The sequence below is a fragment of the Siniperca chuatsi genome, linkage group LG14, assembly GCF_020085105.1.
Source record: "Siniperca chuatsi isolate FFG_IHB_CAS linkage group LG14, ASM2008510v1, whole genome shotgun sequence".
In the NCBI taxonomy this organism is placed as follows: domain Eukaryota; kingdom Metazoa; phylum Chordata; class Actinopteri; order Centrarchiformes; family Sinipercidae; genus Siniperca; species Siniperca chuatsi.
Window position 1 is genome coordinate 28,014,664 of NC_058055.1, and position 27,488 is coordinate 28,042,151.

Below are 27,488 nucleotides of genomic sequence, written 5' to 3' on the forward strand. Positions count from 1 at the left end.
GCAGCAAGCTCCTGGTTCCCTGGCATCACTGGCTCCGCCATCACCTCTATCAGTCTCCCTGTCGCTGGCTTCCTGTCCACTGGCCTCCAGAAGGGTTCCGTCTTCGCCACCGGCCTCCAGTGACCTTCTGCTGGCATTCCACCAGGCCTACAGATGGTTTTGGTCTTTGACGCGGACCTCATGAGTTCCTCTCTGCACATGTCCAGCTCCCGGGCCGTCCGCCTGAGGTCCCCAGCTCCGCACATGTCCAGCCCCCAGCCATCCAACCGAGGTCTCCAGCTCTGCACATATCCAGCCCCCAGGCCGCCCGAGGTCTACCACTTGGCCGTTGTGGGTTTACTTCCTGTCTTTGTTTGCTTTTCCTCCAGTTTAGAGTGTTGGCCCCACCTTGATTGATTGCACCTGTGTCTTGCTGTCTCACCTACCTTAGTATATTTAGTCCAGGTCTTTTCCTTTGTTCATTGTCGGGTCGGTGCCCTTGTCATGTGCATTTTGGTTGTGCTTTGTTCCCGTGTCACACATCCCAGCAATCGGTTACCTGTAAGTTGTGTTGGACTGATTCTTTGTTTCCTTGGACCTTGCCTGTACTGTGGACTTTTGTATTTTTGCCTCATCCCTGTCGGACTTGTTTGCTTGTTGGACTTGTTTTCTGTTTTGGACCGCTGCCTGCCTGAGGCCCGTGGTCGTTCCCTGCTGGTGGTCGCGGCCTCCGTGTTCTCTCCAAAATAAACAATATGTTGAAATATGTCTCTCTGATGCCTCCTTTCCCATTTGGATCACAGCAGCAGCCATCTCTAGTCACCACTGGATTGCAGCCGCCTCCTTTCCTAGTTGGATCGCAGCAGCAGCCATCTCTAGTCGCCGCTGGATCGCAGCCTGCAATGCCGTGCTTTGTTCCCGTGTCACGCATCCCATGTACTTACAAGAACTAGGAAAAGAGATCATATCTCTCAAATATTTGCTTCTCTGCACTGGCTCCCTGTAAAATCCAGAATAGAATTTAAAATCCTTCTCACCTACAAAGCTCTTAATGGTCTGGCACCCTTGTATCTTAAAGATCTCATAATACCATATTATCCGACTAGAACACTGCACTCCCAGGAAGCAGGGTTACTTGTGGTTCCTAGAGTCTTCAAAAGTAGACCGGGAGCCAGAGCCTTCAGTTATCAAGCTCCTCTTCTGTGGAATCAGATCCCAGTTTGGGTTTGGGAGGCAGGCACCATCTCCACATTCAAGAGTAGGCTTAAGACTTTCTTCTTTGATAAAGCTTATAGTTAGGGCTGGCTTGGGTGAGTTCTGAACCATCCCTCAGTTATGCTGCTATAGGCCTAGACTGCCGGGAGACTTCCCATGATGAGCCTCTTTCCTCTCTCCTCTCTCCTTCTCTCCCTCTCCATCTGTATGCATTTTTATCCCATTACTGCATGTTACTAACTCGACAACTTCTCTCTCCCGTAGTTTTGTGCTTTCTCGTCTCTCTCCTCTCTTCTTCTGTCGCTTTCAGCAGGTATTTCTGCCTCCGGAGCTGCAGAGACTGGATCTGTGGTTGTGGGCCACCTGCTGCCCCCGTGTTCCTGCTCGACAACTGCTACTACAGTTGTTTTTATTGGCTCTGTTACTGATGCTGACATTATTATTCCTATAGCTGTCATTCCTATTATACTAATTTATTAATATTAACACTACAATTACTATTCTACTATTTAAATAATAATAATAATTCTACATGGTCTTTGCATTGTGCCCCCTCCCTCAACATGGCATCGGTGGATGGCCGGCCACCATTGAGTCTGGTTTTGTCCAAGGAATTGTAATTGAATTGAATTGAATCCAGGCAATTGGTTACCTTTAAGTTCTGTTGGACTGATTCTTTGTTTCCTTGGACCTTGCCTGTACTGTGGACTTTTGTATTTTTGCCTCATCCCTGTCGGATTTGTTTGCTTGTTGGTTCTCTGTTTTGGACCGCTGCCTGCCTGACGCCCGTGGTCGTTCCCTGCTGGTGGTCGCGGCCTCCGTGTTCTCTCCCTTGTCTGTAAAGCTGCCTCCCTGTTCTGCCTGCCCCACTACACAAGCCAAGCCAGAACCTACACCCACAGTCTCCGTCCTCTGAGTCCAGTCAGCTCTCCACAGACTGTGACTACAAGCGTCGCTACTGGCTACCGCGGACTACACCGGACTACTCTAATAAAGAACTGTTACAACTACTATCCAGTTTCCCCCATTCCTGTGTTCTGCATTTGGGTCCTTAGACTGTACACTATAACAGATGTGCAGTGTTTGGCTTGCCAAGCATGGCATTTGATTGCCAGAAAACTCAATTCTGGTCTCATGAGACCATAGTAGTCTCCCACATCCCTTTTGGCAAACTGTAGCCACAATGTCATGTAAGTTTATTTTTAAGAGATGCCTTCCCTTCTCCACTCTTTCATAAAGCTGCAACTGGTCACACACCTGGCCATCTGTTGTTGTATGCTCAGCCTCTCCGATCTTAGCCTCTGAAACTTGTAAATCGTTGTCACAGATTCCTTGGTGACTTCCCTCAATAATCTATCATGAAGAAAAGGCAGTGCATGTTTGAGTTCCACCGTGTATAGGGTTAGTGAAATGAATATGTTGAAATATGTCTCTCTGATGACAAATCTCCAGTTACAGATAATCTAGATGGCAAATAACTCCAAATTACGGCTAAACATATGTCCACTCCAATATGTCATATATTTAATAAGTGTTTAGAGCATGGTGTGTGCCCAGTGTGGATTGACTTTAGTTAGAGGCAAAGGTCACTCCACTACCTAAAGATAATGGATATGCCTTCACTGGTTCCAACAGTCGTCCTATTAGTCTTCTCCCAGTGCTGAGTAAATTATTGATGAAAATTGTATATATTCAGATTCAAGATTATTTTTCAAGTAATGGTTTAATCACGAGCTGCCAGCATGCATATAGATAAGGGCATTCAACTAGCACAACATTAGCTCAAATGACTGATGATTGGCCAAAGAGCATAGATGACAGCAGGCTGGTGTGTGTGGTGATGTTGTACTTGCTCTGCCCTTTGGTCCTGACTCCAGGCCGCCCATCTGAGGTTTTCTGCTCCACACCTGTCCCGCCCTCAGGCCATCTGCCTGAGGCCCCCTGCCCTGTTTCTGTCCTGCCCCCAGGCCATCCGCCTGAGGTCTCCTGCATCATCTTTGTCTAGCCCCCAGGTTCCCTGGCTCTTAGCTATAGAGACCAAAACTGTTTTTTATACCAGGCTGTAAACATGTTTATTTCTGCTGTGTGTTTAACATGGGGGACTTCGGGGAGATTGACTTGCTTTTCGAACTGCAGCTTTTGGCAGCTTGATATTTACACCTGATGAACTTGTTGACAGTTTTCGTCAGCCCTCTGAAACATTACATAATGTTTTCTTAGCCAATGGTAAAGGCTTAACCCGGAGACAGTGATGTTCATAAAAGCGACATGTATGATTAAACTGTCGAGAGAAAGGAGGAGCCTCAAGACTAAGGTAAAGGCAGAGAGGTGATCATTAACAGTTTACTGACCTGATAACAGTTTTTTTTCTTGCTGGTTGATGCTAATGATGTAAAGTTGGTAACTGAATGTAATTGTTTGTTGTTTGACAGTGACTTAATGAAAAAGTGGCTCTCTGGTTTAGTTTCATGCCTTCGACACTCTATACATTGACTGCATATGTAAAAAGACCATAGTACATCTTTGGTGGTAAGCTGATTTAAATATATACCAGATTAATGCATTAATAATTTGCCACTTTTGAAAGGAACCATTCTTCACTTTTGTGTATATTTTCCTGTTAATACTTGTGTACTTTTATTTTAGTAAGAAGCTAAAAAGAACCTTCATATTTGAGTATCATCTTAAAGGCTGTATTTTTCTCTCTCGCTGTAGAGATTTGTATCAGTTTCTGTTTCATGACAGTTTGTATGTTATTCACGATTTTTCTCCCTCCTTTTTTCTGGTTTTGTTTCAGACAAGCTCAGATGGAAAACTATACGTTCAACAGCCTCACTCTTCAGCTCGAGGGGTTAAGGGTCACCAAGACTAACAAGTACCCGATCTTTATCTTTCTGCTTTTTACTTATGTGTTCATCTTAGTTGCCAACATAGGCATTGTGATGTTGATATGGACAGAGAGAAGGCTCCACCAGCCAATGTATCTCCTTTTCTGTAACCTGTCGATAAATGATGTTATGGGAAACTCTCTCCTGGTTCCACGGGTGCTTGCAGACATCCTGGTGCCTCCCTCTGAACGCCTCATTCACTACTATGAGTGTCTGATGCAAGCTTTTATCACTCATATGTTCGGCACCAACGCACACACTGTGCTCATGATTATGGCCTTTGACAGATACGTGGCCATCTGCAACCCATTGCGATATGCTGCCATAATGACTGACAAAATGGTGATAAAGCTGACAGTTTCTGCCTGGGGAGTGACCTTTGTTTTGGTGGCAGTTCTGCTCAGCCTGACCATACGACTGAACCGATGCAGGACTCTGATCACAAACCCTTACTGTGACAATCCCTCCCTGTTTAAACTCTCCTGTGACAATGTGTTCATCAATAACATCTATGGCCTCACTTTCACTGTTGTCCTGCTCATATCCTCTATTGGCAGTATAATTCTCACCTATTCTAAAATCACAATGGCCTGTCTGACCAGTAAGAGCAAGTCTTTAAACAGTAAAGCCTGGAAGACCTGCAGCACTCATCTGTGCCTGTATCTGATCATGCTATGCAGTGGGATGATCCTCATCACCCTCCATCGCTTCCCCGAGTATGCAGAGTACAGGAAGATTTCTGCCATTCTCTTTAACATTGTTCCCGGCAGCCTCAACCCTGTTATCTACGGGCTGCAGTCCCAAGAAATACACAAGTGTTTGTCAAATATATTCCATTTTAGAAAAGTTAAGCCAACATTTTAATTCAGACATGAAAATTTGTGTTCTTTTCTTCATTTTCATGTATGAAAAACAGTGACCATTGTAGCGTCCACAAGGGAGAAATTTAACAGTGAACAAAGTGAAACTATGATGATAACCTTAATCACAATGACTGACTCTAACCGTAACCATTAAAACTGCAAAAAGTAGGTAAAAAACAGGACCTGTGACATTTAATACAAAAGAGAACCTGTTTATTCAAAGAAATAAATGTAAAAAGAGGGAAGGGTGGACACTACATGTGTACTTTTTTGTGTCACTTTTTGATGGATGTGAGATTTCATGCACCCCTACTGTCCTCTAGTTTTGTGTTTATGTGATTAAATGGAAGACCTTGTTATGTTGTTTTACTTTATGTATTTTCCTTGCTCTAAAGAACTAAGGATGAACTAAGAAATTGTGAAAGATGAACAATATGAAACCATGTTGATTTTAAATTCTCAGATATTTGGCTTAAATGTTATTTAATCAAAATCAGAAATACTTTATTGATCCCTGAGGGGAAACTCTTTTGTTACAGCAGCTCACCTTAATGTGCACACAGGAATAGAAGTACTAGCAAAAAATATAATACACTATAATACAGGTCAGAAAATAAATTAAGTACCAAGTGGGTATAAGTATAAAATAAAATAAGTGTGAAGTACAAAGTGGGTTTACCGGTTGATGATAATAATACGGTATAAGGTAATAGTGCATGAACTGTCAAAAATAGTGCATGAACTGTAAAAATGGTTCAAAGAAGTTTTTCCAAAATGTGACTTACTTTTTGTCACTTATTTTTATAAAGTGCATTTGTTTTGTATTGAAAAAAAAATCTAAATCATCTAGTTAATATTTCCATATGTTAAGTTATCTGTTATTTATAATATTTAACAAAGCTAACTTGTAAAAAATATAATTACAAGGCACCCTCTTACTATATAAAATGCTAATTTTATTGTAACACATTACAAGCCACTTAAGGGTTCCATAAATCCTTCAAACATAAGGTGATACGGTTATATTTCATTGTGGTCACATTTGATATTTGACTGAGGTCACTGTCTTGCTGGAAAATATATCTTCACCCAAGTTGCAGGTTTCTTGCAGACTGCATCAGGTTTTCTTCCAGGACAGGATTTCCCTGTATTTTGCTGCATTTACTTTAGCCTCTACCCTTACAAGCCTATCAGGGCTTAATGCAGAGATGCTTCAGCATGATCCTGCTTCACCATTCTTAACAGTGGGGAGGATGATGATGATGTGCAGTGTTTGTCTTGCCAAGCATAGCATTTGATGGCCAGAAAACTCAACTATTAGTCTTCTGAAAATTGTTTATATTCAGATTCAAGATTAGGTTTGATCATGAACTGCCTGAATGCATATAGATAAGGGCATTCGACTAGCACAACATTAGCTCAAATTACTGACGATTGGCTAAATCAGAATAGGAATCAGAAATACTTTATTGATCCCCGAGGGGAAACTCTTTGTACAGCAACGTCACACAGGAGAAGAAGTACTAATAGAATAGAAATAGACATAATAATAAATAAGTGTGCAAGCAAATTGAAATAAGTACAAGTGAGTATGAAGTATAAAGCTAAGTCAGTGTACAGTACAATGTAATAATATAAGTAATAGTAGTGCAATCATGTGTACTGTCAAGTTGAGTGTAGCAGATTTAACCAGCTAATTAGGCGGTGGATATTGCACAGCAGTAAAATATTTTAATGAATATTAACAAACATGGAATAATTAAACTGAGAACAGAGTATATTGCACAAGAGTAAGAAAATATTGAGAATATTGCACAATATTTCAAGTATTGCAGCAATATTAATGATCCAATGTCCCCGACACTTAGAGGGAAGAGTTAAAGAGTTTGATGGCCACAGGCAAGAATGACTTCCTGTGGCGCTCTGTGGTTAACTTTGGGGGGATGAGTCTTCCGCTGAAGGTACTTCTTTGTTTGACCAGTATGTCATAGAGTGGGTGGGAGACACTGTCCAAGATGGCATGTAGTTTGGCCAGCATTCTCCTCTCTTACACCACTGACAGAGAGTCCAGCTCCACCCCCACAATGTAACTGGCCTTACGGATCAGTTTGTTGAGTCTGTTAGCGTCCGCTACCCTCAACCTGCTGCCCCAGCATGCAACAGCATACAGGATAACACTGGCCACCACAGACTCATAAAACATCCTCAGCATGGTCCGGCAGATGTTGAAGGACCTCAGCCTCCTCAGAAAATAGAGGTGGATCTGGCCCTTCCTATAGAGGGCTTGAGTGTTCTTAGTCCAGTCCAGTTTATTGTCCATATGTAGTCCAAGGTACTTGTAGTCCTCAACAATGTCCACACTGACCCCCTGGATGGAAACCGGGGTCACTGGTGCCTTGGCCCTACATAAGTCTACAACCAGCTCCTTTGACTTCCTCGCATCGAGCTGCAGATGGTTCTGCTCACACCATGAGACAAAGTTACTCACAACAGCCCTGTACTCAGTCTCATCACCACCATCAATAGCATAGATGACAGCAGGCTGGTGTGTGCGGTGATGTTGTATTTTAGTGCTGCATTTGCATTAATCCTTACTGTGACAATGCCTCACTGTTTAAGCTCTCTTGTGAGAGTGTGTTTATTAATAATGTCTATGGCCTCACTTTCACTGTTTTCCTGTTCACAGCTTCCATAGGCACCATGGTTCTGACCTACACTAAAATCACAGTAGTTTGTCTGACCAATAAGAACAAGTCTTTGAATAGTAAAGCCTTGAAGACCTACAGCACTCACCTGGTTGTTAATCTGATCATGGTGTTTAGTGGAATGCTCATCATCATCCTGCATCGCTTCCCTCAGACCTCAGACTACAGGAAACTCTGTAGTATTTTGTTTCATATCATCCCTGGCAGCCTCAACCCAATTATTTATGGTGTGCAGTCCAAAGAGATACGAAAATTCTTGTCAAAGTTGTATGATCCAAAGAATTTAGGTTTATTCATCAACACAAATAACATAATATGTGAACTAAGAGTGCCCTACTGTATTCCCTGATCTTGTGTTTGTACCTTCTAAGTAAGAGTATAGGCAACTCATTAGCGTCACTCTTTACATTACAACTTGATAATAAGGTAATAAAGGGTAATATCAACACCCAGTGGATACATGGTCACTCGTTGGCTGGGGTAGTGAGAAGGCTCCGGTGAGTTCGACTCCACGTGAACCAGAGCATTGGACTGTAGCCTGCAAGGACAGACATGGTGCAAAGCACCTGCCTCCCCTTCCTTCACATCAGGACCTCCCGCTGGCCAACAGGTTTGACATCCTGGATACGCAGGACTTTCCTCCACTGGAGGGATGCTCCCATTTTCCAGTGGTCAAGTCTTCCTCCTCCGCTCACCGCAATTTACTGAAAGAGGCCGTGATCAGGAGAAGCTCTGGAGGTCTCATTTGTCCAGAGACAGCTGAGAACTCCTCTGCTAAGAAGGACGCCGCCCCCCTCACCGCAGCAGTCCCCGGCCACGACTGTCCCATGGATGGCTGATGGAACTTGGTGGTTTCCATGATCATCAACTCTGCCTCCTCTCATCCCCCAAACTACGCTGATAGTTGGAGATTCCATAGTATGGAATAACTGCTTTGTTAATGCGGTCACACACTGCTTTCCCAGAGCTACAACCCCTCATCCTCGAAAAGCTCCCCAGTTCAGTTCAGCCCTCTGGACAAAATCCCAACTATGTTTTTATTGGAAGTTATGGATTGTATTGCGCCCCATTTGCTAATCATATTTAACATCTCGCTGTCTACTGGCTGCGTCCCAGACTACTTTAAAACTGCTTGTGTCCAGCCAGTCCTAAAAAACCTGGGCTTGATCCCACCCTCCTGGATAACTATCGTCCAGTCTCCAAACTGCCTTTTATTTCCAAGGTTCTCGAAAAAATTGTTTCTAAGCAGCTTCTTGCTGCTGTGGAAATCAATAATACCTTTGAGACAGCCCTTCTCAATGTCACTAATGACCTTTTAATGAATGCTGACACGGGCAGCTCAATTCTTGTGCTGCAGGACTTAAGTGCTGCTTTGACACAATTGATCATGGCATTTTTCTAGATAGACTGAGACACTGGGTGGGCATATCTGGCACTACACTAGACTGGTTCTCATCTTATTTGTCCAACAGGAAATTCTGTGTCATCATTAATAACTTCATGTCATCCTTTTCCTAAATCAACTATGGTGTGTCTCAAGGTTCAATTCTGGGAGCAATACTGTTCTCCTTATATATGCTTCTCTTGGGTGATGTCATCTGCTGTTATGGGATTTATTTTCATTGTTATGTGGATGACACACAGTTGTACCTCCCTGTCAAGCCCACTGACCTCAGTACGCTGAATTCTCTGCAGGACTGCCTATCTGACATTAAAAAAAGGGTGTCGATAAATTTTCTTCAACTCAACTCAAATAAAACTGAACGACTATCACAAAAATCATAGTCCATGTTGGCACCAATGACACCGCCTGTCAGCAATCTAAATGAATTATTTATATCTTGGTGTCCTGTTTGATAGCAATTTAAGTTTTAAGCAACATATTACTAAGCTTGTCCAATCGTGTTTTTATCACCTCAGAAACATTGCAAAAATCCGATCTATTTTAAATGTTAGTGATGCAGAAACTGTTGTACATGCTTTTATCTTCTCACGCATTGATTATTGTAACAGTCAACAACAGCAGACTGTACAGAATTCAGCTGTTCAGCTTTTAACCAGGACCAAGAGGTTCGACCACATCACACCTGTTTCAGCCTCTTTACATCGGCTCCCTGTTTGTTTCAGGATTGATTTTAAGATCTTATTGATTACTTTTAAATCTCTTCATGGCCTGGCTCCAGATTATATTTTAGACCTTTTAATCCCTTATGAACTTTCACGTAGTTTGATCTTCGGGCAGGGGTCTTCTGTCTTGATCGGATTGGAGCTGGTGGATATTTTCAGCAGTGAGACACAAGACAGAGAAGGCAGATTAAAACCAGAGACACTCAAAGTAGGTATTAGTGATCTACAAGAAACTGTTTCTTTTTTCACAGTTTTCATAAACTGAATAACATAGAATGTCTGATCAAATTCAAAACATATATAAAGAACGTTCCTGTTCCTGAGGCCAGGATGAAAACTAAGGGGGACTAAGGGGGAGCTTTTGCCATCAGGGCCCGAGGCTCTGGAACAACTTGCCCTTAGGAATTAGGTTGTCTGAGTCAGTGTCTTCTTTTTTTCTTTCTTACCTGAGCTGTTGTCGTAGTGCATGATCTAAGAACCCAAATGAAGAACACAAGGAAGTGGTACTTAGATTGTGGTAGCAACAGTCTTTATTATATACTGCAAGCAATCACTGGTGGATCTGAGCTCTTCCAGAGCGGCGACTCTGGTGTAGTCCATTGTAGCCAGCGAGGCTCCGGGGACAGAGACGGGGAGTGTAGGTTCTGGCTTGGCTTGTGTAGCGTGATTAGCAGAACCGGCAAGGCAGCTGATCCGTGTGGTGAGGCAGGTCGGACAGGAGGGAAAGCTGACTCGCCTGGTGAAACAAGTGGGACAGGAGAGGCAGGTGACTCGTGTAGCGTGGCAGACAGAACAGGCAGGCAGCCTTGCAGAGATCGGAGGGGCTGTGATCACCGGCAGGGAATAAGCTCTGTGGCAGAGACAAAGTTACAAGAGAGGCAAAAATAGTGAGTTAACTACAACTTAACTTTGGTCGCGGTAGGAGCCGTGACGAAGGTATCGTACAAGTGTACAGAGACGATCTGGTGCTGGTAGTGTGGTAGAGCCTGGTAGATATACTGTGGAGACTCATTGGATGATGGACGTCAGGTGTGCCAGTGATCAGCAGCAGGAGGAAGGACCAGGGAGCCAGACCAGTAAACACACACACGGCGACGAACAGAGGACAGACAAGGAACACAGGGAAAAGGGGAGCACACTAGAGCACACAAGGGTCAGGAGAGAGATGTGGCTAACTATGACAGCTGTCTGTTTATTTTATTGTTTTAAAAATATATATAAATATATTTTGTAATTCACTGTGGTATTTTATTTCTCTTTGTGAAGCACTTTTTACTTTGTTTTGATAAGTGCTCCATAAATAAAGTTTTTAGTATTAATACTATATTAGTATAATGCTATTTACAAAGCCATTCCTTTTCTCTAATATTCATCGTTACAAACATATGTTCATTTTGTTTTTAATTACCTCAAGCCACAAATAAATATTGTCTTTTTTTTTACATATTAGACAGTACAGAGAGAATAAGTGATAATAAAACAGTTGTTGAATTGATCCAAAAGAATCCAAAAGTAAATTGATTTAAGATGCAGATTGTATTGTCAGTTTTCTTAACACCCTAATCTTTACCTTCCACCCGCAGTTAGTGGCACACATAACAAAATTTTAATCTCAGTGATTGGTTTTTTTTCCCCAAAGGAGTTGTAATTCACTTCTCCCCAAAAGTTTTTATGTCCACAGGCTTGTACCTGATTTTTTTATTAAAGAACCAGCTATTTTCTAATGCAGTTAATCTTTTGTACTGATGATTCAACCAGGAGAGATGTTGTATTAGTGCTGTAACTGTGAATCAAGTAACATTGTTTGAGAAAAATGAATCGAAATTTCACTTCCTGAGACAGGGGTGCCGAAATAGCTCCTGCTAGTGCTGCAATATAGGGGCATTTGCAGGGATACTGCTATAAACAACATTACTTGTTATAGTTTGTCATGCAGGGGAACCAGGAAAACAGGAGTAGGACCCAATGCAGACAACAGAGGCAGACAAATGCAGTTCAGGTATTTAATGGCTGTACACAGGCTTTCATGGAATGACAGGGAGGCAGATATCAAACTTAGAAAAGGCAGTCCAGAACCAAGGCAACAAATCTGTAAATGAGCAGGCAGAAAATCCAAAATCCAGTGAGGCCCAAAAGAAACAGAGAAATAGTCCAAGAAACACAGGAAACAAATGCCAGGACACTTGACACAGGGTACAAAGACAATCTTGAGAGACAAAGGCAGCACACAGACTAAATACACTCAGGTGAAGAGGTATAACGAGACACAGGTGAAACTAATCAGGCCAGAGCAAGCAATCAAAACTGGCAGTAAAAGCAAACAAAGACAGGAAGTAAAACTACCAGACAAATGAGGGGAAAAGAGCATTTCAAAATAAAACTATACATAAACCCTCAAACCATGACATTACCCTCTTCCATTTTATAATGCCTAGTCGTACTTCTGTGGTTATTTTGCTGAAAGTAACCCATACATAGTGTAACGCTACAAATGCGTTACACAGACAGTAATATTGTAAAGTAACTTTCAAATGAAAGTAACGTAGGCTACTTGCAGCCCATCCTCAACTACCACCAGTAGGGGGTGTTAATTTAAAAAACACTCCTGTGGGTCGTATTAGAGGGTAGGAACAAACGACCTATGTGGTCGTATTGGATTAGAGGACTCTTACACTCAAAGTGAAACAGAGATTAAAAATCCTAATATGTGAATGTAAGAGAGACACAGAGGTTGCAGAATCTTTCAGAAAAGAAAAACTGTACAAGGGCAAGTTTAAGAAAAGTGGCAGTTGGTGAATGATGAGTTAGAGGTACATTAAGTAATTAATTCAGTGCTGTGGTTAGCACTGTCACATTAAGAAGGTCCTGGGTTTGAACCTGCCAGCCAGCTGGGGCCTTTCTGTGCAGAGATTGCAAGTTCTCCTTGTACCTGTGTGGGTTTCCCCCTGGGTACTCCAGTATCCTCCCACAGTCCAAAAACATGCAGGTTAGGTTGATTGGTGACTAAAAACTGCCCTGAGGGTGAATGCCGGGGTGAATGGTTGTCTGTCTTTAAGTGTGCCAGCCCTGGCCTGTCCAGGGTGTACCCCACTTCTCGCCCACTCCATTACTTTCTTATCTCAGAACTACAACATGTATAGTGTAGTTAGTTGACAGTTATCATCATAATGATATCTTAATGTTGCATCACACTTTATCTGAGGTAATGATATTTCCCTAAAGATAAAATCATGTATATAAAACATTGCAGGAGAGGATATCTTGATTGGAGCTGGTGGATATTTTCAGCAGTGAGACACAAGAAAGAGAAGGCAGATTAAAGCCAGAGACACTCAAAGTAGGTATTAGTGATCTACAAGAAACTGTTTCTTTTTTCACAGTTTTCATAAACTGTATAACATAGCATGTCTGATCAAATTCAAAACATATATAAAGAACGCTCACCTCTTAAGCCTTCATTGTTTTACTTTAATGATTTGTGAATGACATTTTTGCTACTTTCACAGCGGCAAAGAAAGGCCTCAAATAAGGGAAAGGGGTACAGGTATGTAGAAATCTTATACAAGATAAAATGTACAGGAACTATATACTATACAATTCCCTAGAATCCCGGGAAAGCTGACAAGTTAAGTTTACTTGTACCATCATCACTTTCTCAGAAATTGATGCTTGATGCATGGATTTCATGATAACTGTGGCATTGACTTCATTGTTTTGTTCTTTCAGGTTGATGGAAAACTACACCTACAACAGCTTTACACTTCAGCTGGAGGGGTTAAATGTTTCAGAGGATTCGATCTACCCTGTCTTTCTCTTCCTCTTTTTCTCTTACCTGTTTATAATGGTTGCAAATGTGGGAATTGCTCTTCTGATTTTCACTGACAAAAGCCTTCACCAGCCCATGTATCTCCTTTTTTGCAACCTGCCCTTTAATGACATCCTTGGAAACTCTATCATGGTGCCCCGTTTGCTTTCAGATATCTTGCTGCCTCCCTCTGAGCGCCTCATCAGTTATTATGAGTGTGTGGTCCAGGCTTTCACCACACACATGTTTGGTACCACCACTCACACAGTGCTCATGATTATGGCCTTTGACAGATATGTGGCCATCTGCAATCCCCTACGCTATGCTGCCATAATGACCAACAAGATGGTAATCAAGCTGACAGTTTCTGCCTGGGGAGTGGCCTTTGTTTTGGTTGGGATTCTTCTCGGTCTGACCATACGGCTGAACCGATGCAGGACTCTGATTACAAATCCTTACTGTGACAATGCCTCACTGTTTAAGCTCTCCTGTGAGAGTGTGTTTATTAATAACGTCTATGGCCTCACTTTCACTGTAGTCCTGTTCACAGCTTCTATAGGCACCATGGTTCTCACCTACACTAAAATCACAGTAGTTTGTCTGACCAATAAGAGCAAGTCCTTGAACAATAAAGCCTTGAGAACATGCAGCACTCACCTGGTTGTGTATATGATCATGCTATTCAGTGGAATGTCTAACATTACTCTTCATCGCTTTCCCCAGTACTCAGACTACAGGAAACTCTGTAGCATTTTGTTTCATATCATCCCTGGCAGCCTCAACCCCATTATTTATGGGGTTCAGTCAAAAGAGATACGTAAATTCTTGTCAAAGTTTTTTAAGACCAAGAAAGTTTTGCCATCATTAGAAAGTTAGTTTCCAAGGTTCTTTTTGTAAAATTATCAATACAAATAGCATAAAATGTGTACCAGGAGTGCCTTATTCCATCGTCTTGTGTTTCTCTCTTGTAAGTAAGTGTAATGTAGACACCGATTATGGCCGTTCTATGATTACAGTTGATTAATATCAAGGTAATAAGGGTTAATATATTGTAACATGGTAGAATAATACCATGGTAATTACAAATATGATAACCTGGTAATATCTTGGCATTAAGAATATTGGTAATGTTTGGGTGTAATTTTTGTAATACTGTAATAATAATGGGGCAGAACATCTCAGTAATGACACATCTACACTGGGTAACGAAAGGCTAATCAGCTCATAAAAATCATGTTATTTCAGAGTAGTATTCTGTCAATAATGAGGAAATATCGGTGTATAAACTTTGCTATTAGAGAGTAGCAGTGGGCTGAAATCGTGATGCAAATTAGGTCAATAAATGAACAATATGCTGTAGTGATATTATTTTCATGTTTTCACAATATGTATGGGATAATATTGGTGTAAAACGATGATGTGGAAATTCCTTCCACCTGACCATTCAAAAGATTTCCTTAAGTTTCCTTAAAGATTTTTTTAGTTTAATACCATCAAAATTCAGATGCAGTGATTTCTTACTTGGAAACATAGTTTCTGTGCAAATAACCATGAATAAGTGCTGAAAATGCTGAACACTGGGTTCTGGATTGTGCTTGATCAGCGGACTCTGCAAAGCAAAATAATCCAAATATACACTGCTTTTAGTTTAGTTTTCAAAAGGCTAACGTAATGACAGCCACAAGGCTAACATCTCTTGTATTAAGGTAAAATGAAAAATGTCAGTAAAATTAGTTGCTAACTTTGGCCAACACAAATGTAATGTTTATATATATAAATAATGTATGTATAATGTGTATATATACACAAATGCCAGTAACATTAGTTAACAAAAGAAAAATCTGAAATATTAGCCTGGCTGTCATGAGCCTAACATTAAGCTATTTCTATTTGTTGGGTCTCTGTAATTAATATTATAAAGAGTATGGTCTAGACCTGCTCTATAGGAAAAGCACAATGAGATAACTTCTGTTATGACTTGGCGCTATATAAATAAAACTGAATTGAATTGAATTCTACTTTCAATGTCATTAACATTAGCTGCTACCATTGGCCAACACAACTCTAACATTAAGCTTCATACAATGTCAGTAACATTGGATGCTAACCATCACAAGGTTATCACTCTGAAATATTTCTATTTTTGTCGGTGCCAGTGCATAACCATGGTGAAATTGTGCAGTGCAGGGACCTGCAAGAAGAACCATCACCTAATGAAAAATGAGGACAGGAGCTCCAAATATAGATTTTTATATTTATTTCTTACTTAGCAGCCAGATTAATGATTTTCTCACAAGTAGTCATATGCTAAATGTGCCCCTTTTAGGACAAAAATTCACAAGTGAAGAAAAATAGAGGTACTTAATCAATAGTTTCAGGACAGTTTGCAATAAATGGAATTCAAGTACACAGTCTAAAACAGGTGCAAGTATCTAACAACGTACAAGGTCGATTTATTTATCATTGTACAACAGAGATTAAGTTGTAGTTCCCTTTATCCTACTCAAAAACAAACACTATATACAAAGATTATATACAGCAGATGGGGGAATAAATAAGAAGTTATAGAAATAAAACTTTTGTTGTTCATGATGTTACAATGTAGTACACTCAAACCAATAGTATCATTCTCAAATTCCAAACAAAGCCATTACAAGTAATCATTATATCAGCCATCCATAGCATGAGCAAATAATGACATATTTCAAGATTTCAATAAGTAAAATCGATATGTACTAACCAGTAGTGTCTGTCAGGTAAATGCAAATATTGCCGAAGTCAACTGGTGGCCATTCTTGAGGATCATTAACCAAGCATCACCAAGCAATCTATAGGGACAATCCTTCAGTCCACAAAGTTTCAACTTTTGTTTTTAGCACGCTAGAGCACTTGGCTGGAGCACAGAAATGTAATTGGATGCCATGTTGACATATGTACCGCAAAAAAGAGATAAAAATCAACTCCATATCTTCTTTGCACACTCAAACAGGCACCAAAATAAAAACAACCCCAGGTTTCTTTTCAGCACTGTAGCCAGGCTGACAGAGAATCACAGCTCTATTGAACCATGTATTCCTATAGCTCTCAGTAGCAATGACTTCATGAGCTCCTTTAATGATAAAATTTTAACTATTAGAGAAAAAATTCATCAAGTCCTGCCTTTAACCCGGTGCCAACTTGTCTTCAAACACAGGAACCTTGGAAACAGCTGTAGAGCCTGATGTGTGTTTTGGCTGCTTTGCTCCTGTCAACCTTCTTCAGCTGACTTCGACAATTAATTCATCTAAGCCATCAGCCTGTCTCTTAGACCCCATTCCAACTAGGCTGCTTAAAGACGTTTTACCCTTAGTTAGCACTTCTTTACTGGATATGATCAATCTGTCTTTATTAACAGGCTATGTACCACAATCCTTTAAAGTAGCTGTAATTAAACTGCTTCTTAAAAAGCCCACTCTTGATCCTGGGGTTTTAGCCAACTGTAGACCTATATCTAACCTTCCCTTTCTTTCTGAGATGCTTGAGAAAGCAGTCGCCAATCAGTTGTGTTACTTTCTAAATAACAATAGTTTATTTGAGGAATTTCAGTCAGGGTTTAGAGTGCATTATAGCACAGAGACAGCACTGGTGAAAATTACAAATTACCTTTTAATTGCATCAGACAATGGACTTGTTTCTGTACTTGTCTTGTTAGATCTTAGTGCTGCGTTCGACACCATTGACCATCACATCCTATTACAGAGACTGGAACATGTAATTGGCATTAAAGGAACCCCACTGAGCTGGTTTAAATCCTATCTATCAGATCGATCTCAGTTTGTACATGTTAACGGTGAGTCCTCCGTGCACCCCAAAGTTAGTCACGGAGTTTCACAAGGTTCTGTGCTTTGACCAATTCTATTTACCTTATATATGCTTCCTCTAGGCAGTATTATTAGGAAGCACTCCATAAACTTTCATTGCTATGCAGATGATACCCAATTATATCTATCGATCAAGCCAGATGAAACTAACCGAAACTAAACTTAAGGCATGCCTTAAGGACATAAAGACCTGGATGACCTGCAACTTTCTGATGTTAAACTCTGACAAAACTGAAGTTATTGTACTTGGTCCCAAACACCTCCGAGACAAATTATCTAAAGATATAGTTACACTAGATGGCATTGCCCTGGCCCTGGACAGAATCAAGATGTTTGATTCTGAAAACAGTGTCCAGATGACTACGACTAAAACCTTTTCTACGATAGAACACTCCTGGACGAATGAGGGACTACACCGTCTTTCCCAGGGTTGCTATACAGTGCAATTCCCCCGATAATTGGAACACACCCTCCAGGCTCCTTTCCTAAAAATCTGAACCACCAGCCCCATCTAATAGTCGACAGGAACTGTCCCCAAGCTCCATGCGATATTAAAGAGACGTCTCACCCAAGACAGCCCAACAATATCCAGAGCATTTACCATTTCAAGGCAAATCTCACCCAACCCCTGGTGCCCTGCCATTGTGGAGCATTTAAACTATCTCATTGACCTCTTCCATTGAAATGGGTATGGCTTCCCCCAAGACTTCTAACCCTGCCTGTCTCACAGAGGGTATGTCAGTTTTAGGTTTAGAAGGTGTAGGAGTGTTCCACCGACCAAGAACATCCCCTGTCGACATCAGTAGTTCTCTCCACCTTACTTTTCCTGAGTCGTCTGACAATTTGCCAGAACCTCTTTGAAGCCAACTAAAAGTCCTCCATGTCCTCCCACACCTTTTGAGTTAGTTTCATAATTGTTACCTGTGCTGGCCTACAGATACCTGTCTGCTGCTTCTGCAAACCACAGATATGTGCAATCTCTATGTTTCAAACGCTGTGGTTAAAGTCTGGTTAGATTTCTACACAAAAACACTTGGTTAGGATTAGGAATCGATCATGATTTGGGTTAAAATACCCACTTTTGTCACCATAAAAAGAGTCGAAAATGTCAGAAACTTCACTAAAAACATCCAATTTTGTCACCAAAAACACTCGGTGCTTATGTGGTCTCAAACAGTGGTCTCTGGTACTTTTGCCACTTCCATCCATCTGACTACTGATCTCGCCATGTGACTAATGATCTTGCCGCCATCCAACCCCCTCCTCCTGCAAGAAAGGAAATCAGCTCCTAAAGACGCCATCTTAACTACGTCACAGAGCCGCAACATGGCTGTGGACTCTTAGTCTTATTTATTGTCATTTATTTCTGTACATATGAATGCATTTATTTGACTATTTAACTGCAAATTAACTCTGAAACTTTGAAAGAATCTCAAAGTTGTGACTCAGACCAACTGGTATAGTCCAACTTGTGCTCAAAGAATTAACAACAGGTACAGTCCTCACATCACACACACACATACACAAGAGCAATTGAACTAAAGTAAGAGCTTCTATAATGAATCTTTAATGAGGAGGTCAAACATTTGAAGGAGATGGTTGTTACCTTGGCAACAAAGACAATTACGTTTCTTATTTTTTCAGATGCTTGTTTATAGCCACAGAGGTAACTAAAAATAGGTCCCTTTGGTATTCTTTTGCTATCCTGTGTACAATTTAAATTTTTAATGAAAGGGTCTGATGTAACTTTGTGTAATTAATGTTGCTTGGTCTCACTATAATCTCCATTATAATCACAAAAAAACTCAGTTGCTCTTGAAAAGGCAACATGTGGACCTAAGGTGAAGTTCTGCCGTTATCTGATGAAACCTGACTGAGCAGCAAGAAGTCTGATTCACACATTCAAGTAAGATGATGATATCTTTTCAAATATTTTACAAACCATGTCCAAGTATTTGCACTTTTAAAAAGGCAAATATGAAGAAATGGTGTTTTGTTGTGTGCAGATGTAGAGCTTTTTTACTTGATAATTTGTGCTGTCAAACTGAGCTTCTGTTCAGATAGTCACATACAAAAGCTTTTAATTTTCACAGTGTAAATTATTCTTCTCTTGTTGTCTGTTGCCAGAAAAGTTGTCTACATCCACCCATCTATTCACCTGTCTGTCTCGCTGTCTGTCTGCTGGGGAGGGATGGAGCTTTTGCCATTTGATATTTCACCTGAAAGTCCCAGAGGTCTGTGAGTGTTTCAATGCTTTTCATTTGGTGTTGGTGATTGTGTGGTAAACTGTTTTTGATGATGTCCAGTGCAATCAAGCTTCACAGTGTGATATATTATACATTTATCAGAAATATTTTTGTCAGTTGTAAGCAGGAGAACAGAATCATTTTTTACAACATAAAAAGTCAATGCGTATTAATAATGTTACAGTCTTGATCTACTATCCCTTGAAAAAAATTTTCTTTGGGCATTTTCATCACAACAGTAGTAATAGTTTTCCAGTGATCGAAGGCAATGACACATTATTTCACTTATTTAATTTGCATAAAGGCTTGATATTAACTGCTCCTATCTTACAATGTCATAGCTGTAAACTACATTCATGTGTCTTGTTTGTATATCTAATACGGTAAATAAGTTATTCTGAGTTGTAATTGCTATACACACATACACTATTATTTCACTAGTAAGGTCATTAATCAGGGGAAGCAGCATGCAGGCATGTTTGAATTGTTGTAGCTAAAAATCTACTTGACTTGAGAGTGAAAGAAACATCTACACCTTCAGATTTTGTGATAAATTCACTTGAATTCATGCAGGATTTCACACAGATCTCCTCCAGGCTGTGAGCGTTGTCATATGTGCATCCTTAAAGCTGCCTGTTTTGTTGACATTTTGTTGATTTTACTTAATTGTTTTTATACATACTGCTGAATGTATTTTTTCTTGACCATGGGAACATGTAACAGAATAAAATGTGTGACAAAATAACCTCAAATTTAGATAATTCAGTTTTGTCACACTTGTTTTTTTTCTGCTTTTGAGCTTTCTTGAGAATGTATAATTCAGAAAGGCAAAGCTCTTGCAGCTTAGGTCTGCTAATGTTAAGTTGATGTTAAGTTAGCATCATGCCTGCAGTGGTGGAAGAAATATTAAGATCTTTTACTTAACTTAAAACAGCAATGTCACAAGTCCTGCATTCAAAATTTTACTTAAATAGAAATCAAAAAGTTTTAGCAACATAAAGTACTTAAGTAAAAGTACTCATTTGGCAGGAGAATGACCTCTGTCATCGTAATGTTACCATGTCATATACTATATTATCCGATTATTATTACTATAACATTACTATTAATATTGTGGCTAGTCGAGGTGGAGCTACCATACTATATATGTTTCTATTTGGTAGTTTAACCTTTAACAGTATATCATTTTAGAAACTCATTGTAAGTTTTCTGTGTATCTGTGTTTTCTGAAAAGTAACTAAAGCTGTCAGATAAATTTAGTGGAGTAAAAAGTCAAATTGTCCTTGTGAAATGTTGAGAAGTAGAAGTATAATGCAGCTCAAAATGGAAATACTCAAGTAAAGTACAAGTATATCAAAATTGTACTTAGTTCATTTTAATTAAGTTCAGTTTTATTTATATAGTGCCAATTCATAACAGAAGTTATCTCATTGCGCTTTTCCTATAGAGCAGGTCTAGACCGAACTCTTTATAATATTATTTACAGAGACCCAACAAATCCCACCATGAGCAAGCACTTGGCGACTAAGGCAAGGAAAAACGTCGTTTTAACAGCCAGAAACCTTGAACAGAACCTATAGGCTCTGGGTGGGCGGCCATCCGCCAGAGAGAGAGAGAGAGAGAGGTGGAGAGGGAGAGAGAGCAGAAGGAAGAGAACAGTAGCACAATGCAAATTCCACATAGAGAACTTGTATGTTGTATTGTATTACAACCCTGCCTAGTAATTACTTTTATATACTACTAATTTGTTTTGATAATTACATTGTGAAGGAAACATAATTGCTGCCTGGATTATTTTTTCCAGTACAGAAGGTGTTACATTTTTTTTACCACATGCTAGTTGTACGGAGATGGTCGGGGTGGATGGTGGCTGTGTGGTTAGGTTTAGGCAACAAAAACACTTTGGTTAAGGTTAGGGAAGGATGGTGGTAAAGTCCGTTCTGTGTCACTTTTTCAGTATTAAACCAAGACCACCATCTTTCCCTAACCTTAATCAAGAGCTTAGAGTGCCTAAACAGAACCATAAAAGTTTAATCATGCATCAGATGCTACGCGTGGATATCGTAGGAAAACAAATGAAATACTTTGTCAGTCAACGTTTTACAGATACATTCATTACAAAAGGTTTCATCATTATGTTGAGAAAACATCTAATTCAGGTGGTATTAGTAGTACACTACTAATTTGCAAGATATAAAATAGTCAGTAGGAGACAGAGCGGCTTTTTTATGTGTGCGTTCATTGGCCTGATGTTTATATTTCGTTACATTCATATACACATTCTATTTCTACATCTGTATGAATAAAGCTGATGGAAATATGAACAGGCTGAGGTAAGATTTCATGTGATCCAGTATGCTCCTGTTGAACCATGAACTATAAAACTCCTCTCTGTCTTCTGATGTCCTGTCTGTGAATCAACACTGACGCTTCTCTCACCTCACTCTTTCTCCAGATTCATACCTGCACTCATCGACCAATCACAGGTCCAGCTCTGTTAACAGCACCTGGGAGCCTAATGGTGTCACTTTCTTCATCATCCAAGGCCTTGCTAACCTTGGCGAGAAAGGGATGATTCTTTTTGTCATTCTGCTGCTGGGTTACATCATCATCCTGGGAGGAAACAGCATGATCATCTTTGTGGTACAAAACAAAGCCGTATATCTAGTTTCATCATTCGCCTCAGTCTGACTAAGATTCAGTTTTTAGTATCTTAATCACTGCCACTGTCTTTTCTCATGCAGGCGTTGACTGATCCAAAGCTCACCACTCCCATGTATTTCTTCCTCTACAACCTCGCCATTGTGGACATCATCTACACCACCACCACCATCCCCAAAATGCTCTGCGGTTTCCTGACAGACATGAATACCATTTCCGTCCCAGGCTGCTTTCTCCAGATGCATTTCTTTATTCAGCTAGGCGTTACCGGCTATGCCATCCTGACTGTCATGGCGTATGACCGCTACGTGGCCATCTGCAACCCTCTGCGCTACACTGCCATCATGACCCGGCCCGTCCAACTGCTCCTCATCATAGGAGCCTGGGGCTTCAGCATCTTCTGCACGCTGCCAGCGACCTCCATGACCTGGCAGCGGCCTTACTGTGGCCCGAATGTGGTTAGGAATGCCTGGTGCGACCTGTCGTCTATAAGGCAGCTGGTGTGCGCTGACACCTCCGTGGATAACATTGTGTCCGTTTCTTTCGCCATATTGGCGCTACTGACCACAGGAGTCCTCATCCTCACCTCCTATGTCCTGATTGGTGTTTCCATGTTGAAGATGGGTGTTGCTCAGAGGCTGAAGGCCTTTGGAACGTGTGCCGCCCACCTGACTGTGGTGTCCATCTCTTACAGCTCAGCCTCGTGTGTATTCATCTCCTACCGGGTGGGAAACATTTCACCAGAGGTACAAGACTAATCATTCTGCTTTAATATTAACCTTTGCCTTAGTACATGTCTCACATATGTCCACCAAAACTGACATTTAAGGTATTCAGCACCAGTATTTTAAACAAGACTAGCAAGCAGTTTGAAGGTTCATTCTTGACCTTGGAAGCAGCAGTGTGACAAAAAACCTAAACATTAGGTCCACTTACCTTGTGTTTCCAAAGCTTTCAACCACATCCTGTGGCCTTCAGCAGATAAAGTTGCTGAGTTGTCATGGAGATGTTTTAGTTGTTATTATGTGACCTAAGTTTTGAATTTCTGTTACCTTCAACCACAGACAGTTTGTTGCATTGGAGGACTATGAGTCCAAACGCACAGACCTGGCTCACCACAAAGATATCAGATGGCTCAACTTGGGCAAATTGCTGAAAAGAGTGTGAAACTTGAAAACTCAGATTCAGCAGTTTTGTGAGATGAAAGGACAAGGAAATTCCCATAACCCATACTTGGGTCACATGATGAACAACTCAACCACCTCAAGCAATTCCGCTGCGGAAGGCCACGAGATGTGGTTGAAAGATTTGGAAACATAAAGTAAGTGGACCTTTTGTTGACAATTTTCCATGCTAGCAGTGTGGCTCTATAGATGGAAATGTCTGTCGGTGTTGGTCCACCACTTTGGCACAGACTGAAATATGTCAACAACTACTGGATGGATTGTCTTGTAATTTGGTTCAGATATCCAGGGTGCCCAGAAACTGTATCCTAATAACTTTGGTGATCCTCTGACCTTTGGACTATTGCCATCATCAGGTCAACATTTTTATTTTCCAATACTATAGCAAATGTTAGCATGCAAAAACGCTAAATTAAAATGGTGAACATGGTAAACATACCTGATAAACATCAGCATGTTAGCATTGTGAGCATGTTAGCATGCTTATGTTAGCATTAAGCTCAAAGCTGCTAGCATGGCTGTAGACACTTAGTCTTGTTGTCAAAGGGCTAATAGTCTTAAAACCTTGCTAATGCAAGCTAATAGAAGCTGGATTGTACATTACACCCCACAAGATGACAGAACAAAATACATACTGATGATTTTCCTCTTCTTAGAGCAATGGAGCTCCGAGGGTGGTGCAAAAAAAAAGTCATAAAATCATAAAATCCTCTGGAGAGCATGAATGTTTCCAGTACATTTCATGACAATCTGGCCTGTAGTTTTTGAGATATCTGTTTCCACTAACAGGTACCCTTCATATACCCCATTGCTAGCACGGAATACATATTAGATAGAGGAAAAATCAGGAGATCGCAATAACTGTGGGATTGATCCTCTGGTAACCACAAATATTCACAATAAATTTCACAGGAATGTGACCATTTGGTCTTCAAGATAACTTGTCAACCAAATCATTGATTGAGGGGAGACTTTGTACAATGGTCTGGGGGGTCACCAAACATATTATGACTCGAGAAGATTCGTGGTTGTTTGGGGACCATGAGTGTCTATAGCAATTTTTTGGAGATCTGAAATGGTCAAGAATTGCATCAATCACAATGGTGATGAAAATCCACAGCAAATTAAATATCCATTTGGTCTTACAAACTACCTTTTCAACCAAAATGTTGAAAGGGCACTAGATAAAAAGTCTGGTGGTCACCAAATATATTGGGAATCATGTTGATGCTACACGGCCATTTGGGGACAACAAGAACTCATAACATGCCAATAATATGAGTTGGATGACCAAACTTGTCATCCTTAGGACCTTCCGCTAGTCGGGAGAAATGCCAAATATTCTCAGTGAACCTTGTGTGTTCAATAATTTTATTTTGTTTTAGGTTCGCATCATTGTGTCTGTGCTGTTCTCCGCTCTAACTCCTTTCCTAAATCCGATGATCTACAGTGTGAGGAACAAGGAGCTGCGAGAGTCTGTCAGAAGGACTCTGAGCAGGTTCAGACCTGCAGCTGTGTTACCCAAGAAGGATGTCAACACAGTGTCCTGACTGCGAAAGAAAACCTGCCACTGGACACCCACAAACTGGAGAGAGAAAAGGCAACTGAACATCCAAAATGACTGTCTTGCACAAAAACTTATTTAGAAATTACATGATGTCTTTTTTAATTTGTATACTGTGCTAATAATATGCTCAGCTATCTATACACAAAACTTACTATGTTAAATTTGCATTCAAGAGTCACATTAAACTAGTTAATGATCCTTTTAATTAAATAAGTTAATTAACAGTCCCTTCTCATTGGAGAACTGCTTTTACCAGCTATGAATGGATGGATCAATATTACAATAAATTTAGGTTTTTTTTTTCCAAAACATTGCGTGAATAAGTCTCAGAATTCATTTGTCCAATGCTTTGTTGCTTGTGTCAAAAATGCCTTATTAGCATGCAACCTGTGTGGCACCCAAAGCAACATTAGGGGCTCCAGGTGCCCAATAACAGCCTATTGAGGGCTCAATCAGGCAGCTGATTCCCTATGACTTCTCCCCCACACTCTTATTCTTTCCTCTCTCATTAATCATCTCACGTATTAACAATCTTGTCAGGTAGAATCATTTATCAGTCACAGGAGATATTTTCTACTGCAGAATGAGTACGAGTAGGATTTTGAATGCAGGACTTTTACATGTAATAGAGTAGTTTTGGATCGTTGTATTGGTTCCTTTACTTAAGTTAAGGATCTAAGTACTTCTTCCACCACTGCAATTTCTTCACTAGATCCAGTGAAAAGTGTTAACAGCAGATACATGGGCTGGTGGAGGCTCCTCTCCATGAAGATCAGGACTACTAGGCTGATGTTGGACACCATAATGAAGATGTAGATGAGGAGGAGGAGGATGAATGCGAGAACTGAGAACTGGGGGCTGACCTTTAACCCCTCGATGAATATTATATCCATATTGTAATTTTGGTTCTCCATACTGCAGAGGGAGGATCCTGGAGAGCATCATAGGCAGAGAATTCAGTCAACACTGTTTGTTATCAAAACCTGATCTGTCAAAGGGTTAGGTTATGGATTAAATTAAAAATTAAAATAAATAAATGTAACAGTCAAAAACTCAGTTAATCTGCTTCATCAGGACTGTGTTGGTGTGGTTTTATCAGATTGTGGTCTACCAACATAAAAACCAACTGCACAATCATCAAATTACATTTTGATTCAAATAATGCAGAATCCTGATTGGTGTATGGAGGTACATTCATATTCACATTCATTCAACATTTTGAGCCTTGCCCAACAAACCAGTGAGAGAAGCCCAGAGAAAAACACAGAAATCTGTCAAGCAGTGATGGGAATAACTGCTCTCAGACGGGAGGCGGCTCCCATCGTTCACTTAAAGGAGCGACTCGTTCACGAGCGACACATCACTACTGTCAAGTGAAATAATCAAAGCTTCTTTTGTTTGTGTTCATGTTGGACCACATCTTTCATAGTAAACTAATGTAAATCCACTAATATGAGACAAATCTTAAGCAAAACAATCTTATGTGAAAATCACACAACAATGGAAATGACTCCATACATTTATGTCCTCCTGTTTAATCTTTCTACAGTTTGAGTCCAACTTGTGTTATCAACACTGATTTATATTTTCTCTTTTATAACGACAGAAAACATTTCTTCAGCTGAATCAGATCCTCGGTCATTCTTTTACTTCAGATTTATTTGAATTCTTTCAGATGATTTATTTTCAGACAATGTTGGGTCACTCATGTACACATGTAAACAAAGTAATGACACTTGTATGTCTTAAGATGCAACATTAGCACATTATCTCTGTTATCAGCATAGTCACATAACACCTCATATGTAAAAACACACACACACACACACACATATATATATAAAAAGATCTTTATAAGATCATGGCAAGAATGAATGCAAGGCAACCCTGACGCCAGTCACAACGGCTGTTCGCAACTCAACCTGCGAAAGTGTACGCTCAATGGCAGGGTAATAACAGCAGAGCAGACCCACCAAGGCTGGAAACGGAACAGTACTGGAAAAGTATATGGGAAAGGGAGGCATCACACAACAGCGATGCACAGTGGCTGGCCGCCCTGAGAAAGGACCACAGCAACCTCCCTGAACAGAATCCAGTCACCATCACAGCGGCAGACATCCAAGAAAGAGTCTCAGGTATGAAGAACTGGACAGCACCGGGCCCTGACAGGATCCACACCTACTGGCTAAAGAAGCTCACTGCACTCCATGAGCGCCTAGCAGCGCAAATGAACCAGCTGCTAAGAGATGGGACGCACCCTGAATGGCTTACCGAAGGGCGCACAATCCTGATCCTGAAGGATCCCGCAAAGGGTACAGTCCCATCCAACTATCGGCCAATAACCTGTCTCTCCACAACATGGAAGCTCATGTCAGGCATCATCGCGGC

The 27,488-nt window shown here is 40.7% G+C and overlaps 3 protein-coding genes and 1 long non-coding RNA gene across 7 annotated transcripts; 3 read left to right on the forward strand and 1 right to left on the reverse strand.

The window, feature by feature from the left end:
* Positions 1-2,837: 2,837 nt before the first annotated feature.
* On the forward strand, positions 2,838-8,071 carry LOC122887738 (olfactory receptor 52K1-like). Of its 2 annotated transcripts, XM_044221217.1 has the most exons (4): positions 2,838-3,723; positions 3,992-4,798; positions 5,509-5,516; positions 7,812-8,071. In XM_044221217.1, exons 2-4 carry the CDS (start codon positions 4,002-4,004, stop codon positions 7,997-7,999), a joined length of 993 nt encoding a protein of 330 aa, XP_044077152.1. In that variant the 5' UTR covers positions 2,838-3,723; positions 3,992-4,001; the 3' UTR covers positions 8,000-8,071. The 2 variants fall into 2 exon arrangements, with proteins under 2 accessions (XP_044077152.1, XP_044077150.1); XM_044221215.1 differs by lacking the exons at positions 5,509-5,516; positions 7,812-8,071 and having other exon boundaries at positions 2,851-3,723; positions 3,992-5,304.
* Positions 8,072-9,869: 1,798 nt separating this feature from the next.
* On the forward strand, positions 9,870-14,941 carry LOC122887743 (olfactory receptor 52N5-like). Of its 2 annotated transcripts, none has more exons than XM_044221227.1 (3): positions 9,870-9,985; positions 13,284-13,321; positions 13,504-14,941. In XM_044221227.1, exon 3 carries the CDS (start codon positions 13,508-13,510, stop codon positions 14,456-14,458), a length of 951 nt encoding a protein of 316 aa, XP_044077162.1. In that variant the 5' UTR covers positions 9,870-9,985; positions 13,284-13,321; positions 13,504-13,507; the 3' UTR covers positions 14,459-14,941. The 2 variants fall into 2 exon arrangements, with proteins under 2 accessions (XP_044077162.1, XP_044077163.1); XM_044221228.1 differs by lacking the exon at positions 9,870-9,985 and adding an exon at positions 13,052-13,114.
* Positions 10,290-11,430, reverse strand: LOC122887745. Its single transcript, XR_006380603.1, has 2 exons — positions 10,723-11,430; positions 10,290-10,627 (listed from the first exon to the last, which is right to left on the reverse strand). It is a non-coding gene; the product is annotated as an uncharacterized LOC122887745 (long non-coding RNA).
* Positions 14,942-19,072: 4,131 nt separating the features above from the next.
* LOC122887739 (olfactory receptor 10J4-like) lies at positions 19,073-26,156 on the forward strand. 2 transcript variants are annotated; one of them, XM_044221219.1, is made up of 5 exons: positions 19,073-19,348; positions 19,570-19,676; positions 22,144-22,331; positions 22,433-23,095; positions 24,919-26,156. In XM_044221219.1, exons 2-5 carry the CDS (start codon positions 19,634-19,636, stop codon positions 25,081-25,083), a joined length of 1,059 nt encoding a protein of 352 aa, XP_044077154.1. In that variant the 5' UTR covers positions 19,073-19,348; positions 19,570-19,633; the 3' UTR covers positions 25,084-26,156. The 2 variants fall into 2 exon arrangements, with proteins under 2 accessions (XP_044077154.1, XP_044077153.1); XM_044221218.1 differs by having other exon boundaries at positions 19,075-19,348; positions 24,984-26,156.
* The last annotated feature ends 1,332 nt before the right edge of the window (positions 26,157-27,488 follow it).

What these genes read in the sequence shown, in the direction of transcription:
- LOC122887738 (XM_044221217.1), top strand. Translation starts at nt 4,002, where the DNA reads ATGGAAAACTATACGTTCAACAGCCTCACTCTTCAGCTCGAGGGGTTA.
- LOC122887743 (XM_044221227.1), top strand. Translation starts at nt 13,508, where the DNA reads ATGGAAAACTACACCTACAACAGCTTTACACTTCAGCTGGAGGGGTTA.
- LOC122887739 (XM_044221218.1), top strand. Translation starts at nt 19,634, where the DNA reads ATGGAGCTTTTGCCATTTGATATTTCACCTGAAAGTCCCAGAG. An exon ending in TTCACCTGAAAGTCCCAGAG is followed by an intron (nt 19,677 to 22,143) that starts GTCTGTGAGTGT and finishes CTCTTTCTCCAG; the next exon opens with ATTCATACCTGCACTCATCG. An exon ending in TGGGAAACATTTCACCAGAG is followed by an intron (nt 23,096 to 24,983) that starts GTACAAGACTAA and finishes GATGATCTACAG; the next exon opens with TGTGAGGAACAAGGAGCTGC.